The sequence below is a fragment of the Vidua chalybeata genome, chromosome 2 (assembly GCF_026979565.1).
Source record: "Vidua chalybeata isolate OUT-0048 chromosome 2, bVidCha1 merged haplotype, whole genome shotgun sequence".
NCBI lineage: Eukaryota > Metazoa > Chordata > Aves > Passeriformes > Viduidae > Vidua > Vidua chalybeata.
In genome coordinates, this window is record NC_071531.1 from 89127942 (window position 1) to 89140173 (window position 12232).

General features: G+C 39.3%; 1 protein-coding gene across 2 annotated transcripts in view; it reads right to left on the bottom strand.

Moving 5' to 3' along the window:
• The window catches only part of CRYL1 (crystallin lambda 1), a 52145-nt gene that overhangs the window by 26120 nt on the left and 13793 nt on the right, over positions 1-12232 (bottom strand). For both annotated transcript variants that reach the window (XM_053936005.1, XM_053936004.1), the window contains exon 4: positions 3153-3314. In XM_053936005.1, the coding sequence (XP_053791980.1) occupies positions 3153-3314 (162 nt within the window). The remainder of the gene's footprint in view (positions 1-3152; positions 3315-12232) is intronic.

Genomic DNA, 12232 nt, shown 5'->3' on the forward strand with positions numbered 1-12232 from the left:
TTACTACCAGGAATAACACTGACATTTGAAGGATGGTAATTAACTACTGATTCCTTCATCATGCTCCCTTACAGTCAACTACTCTTAACTGTGCTCCTGTAAATGCAAGTACAGGATTTAGCCACAGGAATGTGCAAGTAGCCTTTCCTCCCTGCATGTTCTTTCTTTTCAGTATTTACATAGTTTCCTTTCCCTCAGGGCCTGACATGTGCTCTAACTACTGATGTAACACACTTCATTCCTTTTAGAGGGCCTGGTGTTCCAACACAGCCACTCTCACATCAGTATCTTTGGCAGTGCCACCAGCAATGCTGAGAATGGTGTGGTGGATGGACACCATCCAGTGGTGCCAGGCAACTGAGCAAGACCCAAAACACTGCAAGCACCAAGACATTCTCTGAGGCTTTTCTAACCCTTAAGTATATCACAGGTTCCAGTCATAAAGAGGACAAGTTAATTGCTGAGAGAGACTAAGGCTATTAAAAATTTATTCGAAGATTACTGTTGACAGTGATCTTATTGAAGTATTCAATTTCATGAACTTGGCACAGGGAGCATATGGGTGTGTTCATGAGCACACTGAGGAGACACAGGAAGACAATTTTTTAGGAGTCGGATAATAGATATTGGTAAAAACTGAAAGTGGTAGAACATAGATGAAATAGGGAATGGTGGAAAGTTTCTAAAAATGAGAAGTATTTCAGGAAACACAAGGTCACCTTTGCATAACAAAGTCACAGCTAAGAAAGGAGATGATGAAGAAAACACCAAGAAGAATTACGTTACACAAAAGCTGCCAACAAACATAATTATTAATTTTAATGGACCAGTAATAAGATTGAAACAAAAATTAGAAGACACAAACAATTTCTAACAGGAGTAGTGGAGTTGAGAAAATAATCTTAGAGAGTTTAATGCAGTTTTAACGTTATTTGATTGCAGGGTTTCCTGTAGAACAGGGGACTTCACTCAGGGGCACAGTATCCTCTAGCCCCATATTTCTAGTTTTGTGATCTAGCAGGCATATACAGCATGTGAGAAGAGAACCACCCTGCAGCAGACCTCTATTGATCCACTGCCTGAAACTGCTTTCAGAGAAGAGCGGTACCTGTTTTGTACTGTAACGCAAGTATTGTGTGCATTTCTATCATACAGCTGTGCTGTGAGACTTTTTTTTTTCTCTAATTACTGAACCATGGTAAGCAAAAGGATGAGCTGCTTCTGCCCTTTGGGCACTTAATTTCATTTAATCTCAACACTCTCACCCATGCCATAGGCTCTACAACTTTAGATTTTAATTTTTCTGGTATATCAAATTCCACACTTGTTTTCAGTGTCTTGAAGAGCTGCTTGCTTCCTGCAGCCACCAAACCCTACTATTGTGTTCAAGATCTTAGTAAAAAATAAAACAAAACAAAAAAACCCACCCAAAGCCAAAAACTACTACAAAGCAGGCATGTTTCCTGATGCAGAAAGGCCTCTGGAAGAGTACACTAGTTTACAGCTTCTTTGGTACACTCATTACAGCTGAGTGAAGCTGGGATTACTAAAAAAACAGTCTCATTTGGACTGCAAAGCTATTTGGGAACAATTAGACATTTTAAGATACTCCAGAGTGTTCCCTTTGACAAAATACATATACTTGCAACAGAAACGTAGAAAACGTCTATGCAGAGATCACCTTTCCAGATCTGATAAAACCTGGTTTCAGGAGTGGCTCCTATCAAGACTGTAGTTCAGACTTAACAAAGTCAGCTGGTACAGATCAACTTGGGAAAACAGTAAGAAAGAGTACAGTAAAATCAAAGACTGACAAACAGTCACACAACCAGGAACTGGTTAAAAAAAATGGTATAGTTACTTAATACAGAAATGTTAAAGAGACATTATCTCTTCTCTTGCACTAGAGAAAATTACAACTCTGGAAATAAGAGATAAGGAGCTATTGAATTTTAGACTGGAGAAAGGCTAGATCTAGGCACAGATACGTACTTTGAAATTTGACTTTTTTAATAATTAAAAGGGATTGAAAACTTATACAGAAACAATCCAAACCAAGCCTTTTGTTCCCTTTGCCACCCAGGCACTCCAGGGCACAATGGTGGTGGTGGAGGGGTATCAGAAAGGCACTGACCAAATGCTTTGACACTACAGCATGAGGCTATAGGTAGCTGTAGAGACACTACAGTAAAGTAGTGGTTTATTTTTGTACTCTTGAGCATGCCCAGGGAATTGACATTTACTTTACACTCTGAGGGATACCCTGGAGAGACCAAACTGCAGAGACCAGGGCAGCATCTTTTGTCACGACAACAGTCCTTTTAACTGACCAGCTGACCACCCAACTAACATTGGGTTAACAAATTCATCAGCTTCTTGAATAGTGGAAAACAGAAGCAGTAGGAATACCAGTGATGATCAAGATAAAATGCTCTTCCATGCTGAAGAGAGATGTAATAAACTGTTGTCTGGCAGTTCCAAACAGACCTCTACAGAAGCTCTCAAGTGCCTTTGACCATTTTGAGGCCCTGCTACAACCTCTAGTCATTCCATTTTTCCATCACTGCCTTGTCCCAGTTGGTCATGAAGCATGCAAATTCAGCTCCAAGTCCAATTTGTTCCATTTCATCATTCCTTAATTCCTCTTTCAGGAATTAAGGAATACTGCTTCTGCATCACAAGTCTGAAGAAACTGGAATCTAAATTACCCATCTTTTATCAATACAGCCTGACAAGCACATTGCAGCTCAGTGTTTGGATTCTTACTGTTACCCAACAGAAGCTAAGAAAGGATACTAGAAAAGACTAACAATGACACAGGAAGAAAGTAGCCATGTTATGAACTTGTACCCAAAACATAGAATTCCTACATTTTGAAAGCCAGTAGTTTGAGAAACACACAACAATATGAGCACAACAGCTCACACAGACCATATCTTGATCCAACAGTATGCAACATGCTACGTCCTCTCAATTTTGTAGATTAGTACTGCTGCTCACAGGATAACCAAACTAAAGTTTTTTTTGAAAAGTTGGCCCTGCACACTAACAATGGCACACAAGAGCCCCATATGCCCTTCTGAATCTTTCAGACTGCAGGAAGAAGTTTGGGATACAGTTCATATAGAAAGGAAACACGCCATCCTACTTACAGGATGTGACACGATGCACTGCTTAACATGTTTAAGGCCAGTGAACAATTTGCTGGGTAAGAGACAAGAGGTCGAGCTGCTTAAGATAACACTGTCACCCACAGTAAGATCCAACTGACCAAAAATCTTCTTTTTCAGTTCCAGATTCTCTGGAGTACATTCCTGGAATAAAACCAAAAAACAGTATTAGAAGGCATGTAGTTCAATAGTATCTATGTATACCTCTCAGACTTCACTGATATCATCCTAGATTGACATCTGGGAATTCAGCACAAACCATCTGTTTTAATCAACCTAGATATACCAGTGAGCCAAAACCACAAAAATATATTCCCACAGTTAAAGAAATGGAAAGTCCAAGAGTTTATGTACAGCAGAAGATGGACCACCACACCCTACAGGAGATTTAATGCAAAAGAAAATATTCTGCTTTGTCTAAAATACAGATTTTAACTCACACAATACAGAGGAATAAGATAGGGGAGATAACACAATACAGAGGAATAAGACCTGGTCTCCCCTTTCTTTTTTAAGAGTATCTCACATGATAGAAGTCAGTACTCTCTCTAAGACAAGATGGAAATGAACAGGTGTATCTCAGAAGAAGATAGACTTACAATCTCCAGAACTACAGCAGAAGATTCCAAGGTACGTCTCCATAACCTGTGCTTAAACAATTCCCAGAGTTGAAATTAATGAAGATACTTATGCATTTTAAGTATGAGGGTGACTGAGAAAGACTTCTCAAGACCATCTGAAATAGAATGAATGCTATCCAAACTTCTACCAAAGCTTCTGAGTACAGTCAGCTCTACATCACTGTGTGAAATTTCACACACGTGAGCCAACAGCCACAACCTATAATCACTAGAATTCCAAAGTTATCTCCAGGAGATGCCTGAAGGAGAGCATGCAAAGATCCACTAGTCTGGGAGGAGAAGGACATGGGATAATAACTACAGTGGATCCCACAAGGAACAGAAAAGTCTTCAGCCTATGAAAAGAAAATGGAGGAAGAAGGCCAGCCTATTTTGAGGGGTTTTGGAAGAGTTTAAAAAAATCCAAACAAGATCCCAAAGCTGTAAAACCTCAGCCTTCCCCTTAAAACACACAGAAAATACCTGCTCTTTTCCAACTCTAACCTTCTCCCACCTGCCAGTACTTAATTTTGTCCTTTCTGTTATGTTGAACTACACAAGGCAAGGTTAGGGGAAAAGGCTATACATTTGATGTAATCCAAAATTTACATTTAACATCTGCTGCTTCAGACAGACTCTGTGGCAAGAATGCCCAGGACCAGAGTTTTTAAACCAAAAAATGGGTTAAAAGTAATTTGAAATCTTAAAAAATAAGTTGCATGGAACAGTACTAAAGGTTCCATGATGCAGAAGAGATAAACAGGGTCATTTAAGAACTCCAGATAGAGCCCAGAGTATTAGACAGCCTTATCAAAACAAAATGATACTCTCCTCATAGTTCCAGAATCCCTGCTTGTTGGTTAGGTTTAAATAGCTTCTTTTAGTGAAGCCAAAGATGATGAGAACTCTGCAGATACTGTTCAAGCTAATAAAAGAGCTGCTTTGAATAGGTTTGTGAACGTGAAACTCTAAGCCTGCTCTCACATCAGATGCTAATCAAAAAGGCAAACTCAAATCTGCTGGAAACTCAAACCTGCTATGGTTACATAAGGTTTCTGAATGGGCCATTTGCTTGGAGTTTCTTGTATAGTGTCACAATTGTATTCAGGTTGTTGGACCACTGCAATAAAGCTTCTGTTCTCAAGCATGCAATTATTTTCTCAGAGACACCAATTCCCTGAAGACCAGGGGGAAAATTAAGCTCTAAACAATCCATTAAACAGGAACCTCACTTGTTGGCAGTTATGGAGCCTGGAGAGGTCCGAAGCTATTCTGTTTACCTTGAGAAAGATCAAACAGAAAGCAGGTAAGATATGGGTTTAAAGCTACCACAGTTTCTCTCAAAGAATCAGTGCAAAAAGGTTTACATGCACCACTATGCATTTTAAGTGACACTGTATATTTCTGTGCCTTTTTCTTAGGAAAGATCATACTTCTCACTTGCAGAGAAGAGTAAACCTTTATTCCAAGGCCTGGTCACCTAAACAAGGTTGCTACAAATCTGGCTTCTAATTTAAACTTTATTAGACATCTCTTAAGAGTCTGATCAGAACATGACAGCTGTTAATTTTTAAAACCCATCTCCTGGAAGTGATGTATTGAACTAAAGGCTTATATGTAATAGGAATTACACTATTCAAATACATGTTCAGAGAACACACAGCAGCTGCTTGAACCAGTAAAGAACTACACAAAGATAAACACATGCTAGACTCCCTCCCTAGCTAACTGATACACTGCATGGTGATTGAGGTCCAGTTGCCTCTAATTAAGAAGCTGCACTCACATGACACAAACCCTGAAATGCCAGTACATGGAAAGACAATGAGTTTCATCTGTTTAAATCCAGTGCCTCTGTGTTTTTGTAGAGCCCTTTCTCATCATGCCATCCACCATGTGCGCTCCCACATTCATCCATGCTCATCTAAATGCATAACTTAATTTTCCTATATTTAAATGCTGGCCTCTGCCCAGTTTCTTCCCATCCATTCTCAAATAAGTCAAGGTAGCAACTTCTCTGTAACTTCTAGAAAAACACTCCCCAAAACACTATCTTGCAAAATACCTTTTCCTTATACTATCAATGAGAATTGCTGCTGAGCAATTTATTAGTACTGGGAAGCAAAAGAAACAAAATATGGCCTGAAGCAAAGCCCTGCAACACAGTAGTATGGACCTAAAATAAGTAGACTTCCTACACAAACAGTATAAGATGAAAGCCAGATATTTAAACTAGCATGCAGAAGGTTAAAGATTAGCAGCCACTCAGCAACAAGCAAGGCATTTTCTGTAAGATCATCTGGAGAAGGGATGCGGCATCAAGCCTTCCCAATAAGGAGTATGGACTCTGATGGTAGTCGCCAGCATTAGGAATTGCTGAATAAAGAAGTCTGAAAGCTGCACATTGAATTCCTACCTCCTGACTAGATGCTATCTGGTGCAAATTCAAAACATAAAGTCTTTCTTCCCTGGCAATCTTAATATGAAGGTTTATGATAATATATACATTTCTACAAGTGAAGATAGATCTGTCTTGAGCTCTCCTAGACCCACCTTCATTGCAGGAGTGTATCCCATACCATGGGACTCTTCGAAGTAGATTTTGGCCCAACAGGCCAAAGTTGTCCCTGCTGAAGTTTTTGTCTTGCTTTCTCCTCTCAAGGATCCTCAATTTCACCATCTCATGGCCACTATAGTCAAGACTTCCCCATGACCTTCACATCTCCAACCAGTTCTTCATTGTGAGGTCCAGCACAACATGTCCTCTCTTCTAGTCCCCAGCCACCTGTGTTAAAATTACCATTAATGCATTCCACAATCCTTCTGAATTCTTTGTGCTCTCCTGTGCTGTCCCTCCAACAGATATTGATGTGGTTGAAGCCCCACCATGAAGATATGGGCCTGTGAATGTGAGGCTTCTGAAGAAGGCCTTTTCTTCCTGATCAAGTGGTCCATAGCAGACACCTACCACAAAGTCTCCCATTCTGGTGGTCCTGCTAATACTGACGCAAAAGTTCTCAACTGGCTCCTCAATCAAACCAAGGGAGGCAAGAAACACACTATTCCCCTCCCACAGCTATCTCCCTCCTACAGCTATTCACCTTTGTCTTGTACCACCTAACCCCCAAGAGTTGCATTTCACTGCCATGCCACAGCTGCTACAGCAAGAGCACCCTGTGTCCTTCCCAAGTGAGGTAGAAAATTATTTTCTAGAGTTCTGCAACTTCCCCTTTCCCAGTAAACTCAGTAAGGTTTTAAGCAGCAGGTAAGTTGTTTAGAAGCCATGACCACTTTGACTGCAACAAGAATCCTCCTCATCTTCTGCACTTAAGTGAGGATCTCCAAATGTGCCACAAGCCCCTGCTCTGTTTACACACATTTAAAACTTACAGCATTTTAAGAAGCCTCAGCTTGTCAGTGCTGTGATTTAGCTGACATTTTTAAGGCACTCCTGTAGAACAGTTCCCAGAGTCAAGTGACAGCAATCCTCTCCTCTTACAGAATGAGGCCACAGCAGCAGCTTTCAAAGCACTGAACTATCCCACAAGCTGGACCCAGACTGTCAGCGCTCCTGCAACAGGAACCACATTATATCCAGCTTTTTGTGGGAATATAAAGAACGTCACAGGATTAAGAGACAAAGAGTGCTGCATGTCAGAAAAGGAGCTTTTCTGAAAGCTTGGTGCCTAATACATTTCTACAAATACTTCTATTATTTTCTATAGTTATAATCCACTAGAAAAAGAACTTTGCAGAAAAAACAGGCATAATTGTTTTACTTTCAATCTAACAAGTCACTTGAGAATGTTTTATTTCTAAAACAAATCCTGATTAATATAAACCTACAAAAAGCTTTGTCCTGTGGTTTTTTAATACACATAACCTGAATCCTGTTTAAGGCAGACATCAAAAATATCTGAAAAGGAGACCTGCAAATTTAATGAAATTAAATAGAGATTTCAAATTACTATCTATAGCAACTGTACAGGCAAATACAATTATTCCATATAATTTCACCATATCTAAATAATATAATAAAGGATCCTTGTAAAAGCCTCTTTGAAAAAAGTACATATGTTAAAATAAGCTATGTGCAAATTAAACCCTGCCATTTGATAACCAGTTCTGTTTCCTCCAACATCACTGGCGAAGTTGAGGTTACTGAAGTTACCAAAGCAAAATTCCATCTACTTGTTCCATCTTGCATATAGACTGCTGTGTTTCAGTCAGCAGTTTATTGAATCCACATCAAATTCTATTTTAAGCAAAAGAGTGTTTAAAACGTTCACTACTATCCTTAGTATTTCAGTCCTAATTATTATAATTTCTATTTAGGCTTTTGTGTTGATATTCTGGTTTGTTCTGTTCCTGCAGGGTTTAGGTGTGTATTTCCATTCTGGAAGAGTGAAGATGCACCTTCTATTAAGGAAACTTGAGTGCTTTTTCTATTGTATTCCATGTCAGACACTAAAGTGCACTGCAGTCAGTAAACAAGACACATGAAAACACACATGAACCTGGGGAGCTACACCACCTGCAATTAAAAAACTTCACATTTTGACTGCAGCGGCTGGGAGTTCAGCTATTGAAACAAGCAGAGACATAAAGCTGTATTTTTAATATCAGAACAAATTATTACATAGAAGTATCAATTTTACTTCTGATATTACTGTTAGTCAATAAAACTTAGCTCTATTATATATTTTTAATACATTGAATAGGTTTGGTAATTTCACAAAATTCAAAATCATTACGTATTTCAAATGGAAGTACTTGACTTCAAGTATTTTGGACTTTTTCATCACACTCCCCTCAAAAATAGTTTTAGATGCATATTTTGAGGCACTTTAGAGATGGATAGTATGTGCATCTAACAGTATACCAAGACATTATTAAGATAAGGTGACTAACAAAAATTCATTAATTCAAAGATGATAATGGGAAAGCATATTTACTTCAGTTTTCTTTTTGTAAAGTGCTGCTATCCTCCTTCAGGATAAAGGCAGGGCCTGCAGCTGGGTAGGAGGCACACACACTTTTGCATGGCTTTGGGATGAGACACACACACAGCTGTTGCTGAAGGCTGTTGCTGAAGCTGTTGCCCCAGGCTGTTGCACACCTTTCAGTGCAGTGTCAGGATTTTGATCAGTTAAAATGAGGTAGAAGGAGTAAAAAAAACCCCAAACAAACCACCACAAAAACCTTGAGACACTTGGATGTAAGGCAGAAACCCAACCCAGTGGGACAGACACAGAGGAACAGGAGCTCATCAGCCTGTCTGACCCTTTCCCACAGCAGATACTCATTCCACTAAGTGTGTACACAACTTCCTCAAAGATGGTTTCAAGCTCATGAACAAAAACCAAATAATTAACAAAAATATCATTTGCAACAAAAGCCTCCTTAGGTGTAAACCAACTCTAGTTAGTCCAAACCAAGCCACAACCTTGACAATCAAGACTTTTATTTTGAACCTGAACTATCTTACTAACTACTGCTATCCTGTAAGCCAAGGGTAAGAAGGCATCATAAGGGCAGCAGCTCCTTTAACTGAAAAACACACTGGCTGTTTGTTAGGGGGTTAGGGATAATGTGAGGGCCATATTATCGCCACGTGACACGATTATAAAAAATATGAATAAAGTACAAGTATGCGAGTTTCACATCCCAGAGCTTCAGTTACAGACTTCCTATGGGTTATGTATGCAGTGGAGCAAAATGCTGAACATGGGAGGAGAAGGAATCACACCACAAGCGCATTTTAAGAACAGGTTAATACATTTTTGACACACAGTTGTCTAGGTATGACTGATCCTGCCTGCCTTTGGTCTCATCACTAGATAAAGAAACTTATTGTAAAAGCAGTCATAAAAGATCAGGTAAAGGCACCAGCACTTTCAGGCTAACCTAATTTAAAATAATAATTTAGGGCTATAAATCACCTTAGATCTAGAGTGATAACTTCTTATTGGTCTTGAACATATGAGCTCATATGAGTGTGAAATCTGATGCTTCATGAATCACTACCTCTTGAGTGACACGAAAGACTGTTGACTGCAAGATACTGTGCAAGTAAACAACACTGAGGTGAAATCCAGCACTGGGATGGAAACATTCTGTACTTTCCTACTTTTCATAAACATACTCTGTCAAAGAATCTGACCAATAAAGATATTAAGTTACTGCCATTTTATACTCTTCAGAATAAATGACTGAATTACAAGTGTCCTTTCAACCTTTAGCAGAAAAAAATGGGATTTGTGAAGGTACTAGTTTTCAGAACTACCTTTTCTAAAATCAGACAAATTTGGAAAGGTTTGAGGGGTTTCTGTGAGAGGCTTTTTAGCTGTTTTTTTGTTTAAAGCAAATACAGCAAATGAAGACAAGTTTGCTTCTTCTCCTGTTAGTATCATGGCATGAAAAGATCCATCATTTTCCACAACGTTCACATGGCCAATGAAACTTTCAAAAGACGGACAAGTCGATCAGGCTGCTACAGATGAAGATCCTTTTTGTTCCCTCAGGAAAGGGCAATAAGATCTCAAACTAGTTGACTGACATCCATCCTCATCCCTACATCTTCTTTCAAAAGACTAAATTTTCTCTGGTTTTCCCTACCCTGATCTCATCCACCCTGAAAAATAGGGAAAGTGCTCTAGGAAAGGCAATGGAAACACACCACCACCCCAGAAAGGGACCAGGGAGCAAAGGAAGAGAACCTGAAGAGCAAGATTAGTTGTCTGGCAGGATGACAGTTTTGGCAAATGACAACCTCCTGAAACAAGGACCAAAACCATATTCAAGACTGTAATGGTAGATGACACCAGCTGTTATATGCACAGAATAGATGGGAAATAAATGTTAGAAAACTTGGAAGGACGTAAGTCCATTCAGCAGCAGCACCTGTTTACCTAAACATCATCTTTTAGTTCAACTCAGATGCTGATTTCATAAAATGTTTTACAGCAAGTCTTTAAGATCTGATCATTTAAATCTTTAAAATTAGAAAGAATTTTCTCAAAACTTCTACAAAGACAGCAAGTCAAGTCCCATGCCTAAAACCTGTTCCCTCAAAAGCCAAAACACAACTTCTGGTGCCTCAGGCCAGTGTTTAAGCTCTGTAGAGTAAAATCAGGGCTAAGGTTGTATTTGCCCAGCTGTGAGCAAACAGACACGTTTGTCCGTCCAGGGCTCAGTTCAGAAGAAGCCATGTTACTGCAATGCTTGCACACTCTGCCTGCCACCAGTTTTGTTTTTACAGAGGTCTGTGACTAACAGAGCCTCCAAAACAGTATGGTCTTCCAGCCTATGAGCTCAGGGCAGCTGAAGATATCTTCATCTACTCTCTGCAGACATTCCCTCATCCCCAAGAAGTAAAAGGGTTCTTGAAAGACGTCAGGAAAGCCAAACAAAAACTACAAGTAGAAACTGGTAACAGACAGTCAAAAACTAATTTTTAAGACCAGAGACACAAGACACCTGTTGTCAAAGCTCCAAAGTCAATGCTGATTTTGTACCCCGAAGGCACCACCAGACTTTTTGAAAGCTGTTAATACTGTTTTTTTAAAAATACGTTCAACTGGAAAAGATGAAAGAGCTAGCAAGATCTGAAAGATACCAGGTTGAAAATCTATTAATGTCGTTATCACCAGCTCAACAGTCTGTGCAGGTGTAATGGCGGGGAGGAGGAGAGGGGGCAGAACACCCTGTCTTTTTAAAGGGGTGGGCAGGAAATAAAGATACTGTTCTAAGGCTTTTAGGCAGAGTTTTTTTAAAAGTAAAAAAGAGAAATACTTCAAGAACACAAGGTGTAAGTTAAAAGCTTAACTTCATCCCCTTGCCCAGTCTGTTCTGTTCAATGCCACAGCACAACAGATGGGTTCAGAGGTCACCTTTCAGTGACCTTTTGTGTCCATCTTCAACCAGCCCAGCCAGCCCTCACAAGTCACCAAAAGACACAGCAGCTCAGGTGTCAAGAATAAGATCGTAGCAATAGTCAGCCATCTAATCTTCCTCTGATAACTAGCAAACTTTATTGTTCAGTTAGTAAATTGTTCAATTTAAAACCTTTGGTTTTGTTTTACTAGTGTTGTGGTAAGAGATCATACAAGTGCTGCACTTCTTTCAATTTATCTTATTTATGAACTAGACACATATCCACTAAAATCTGGTTTTAATACTCAAAGGAGATCGAAGATGTTCAGTACCCAATAGTCACATAAAGACAGATAAAAAAGTAATCATATTTATGCAGGAAAGCTAAGAGCACAAATGTAAGAAACATTTAACTCATCCATGATAGTCCCACGCCAGGAACATTATAGTACAAACATATCCATTAATTTATCTCCATGGAGTTTTCAGTTAATGGAAAAGTTATTTCAGAATTAAAGCTTTTAAATTATATAAAAACTTGCCATGTACATTCACCTACATGCTATA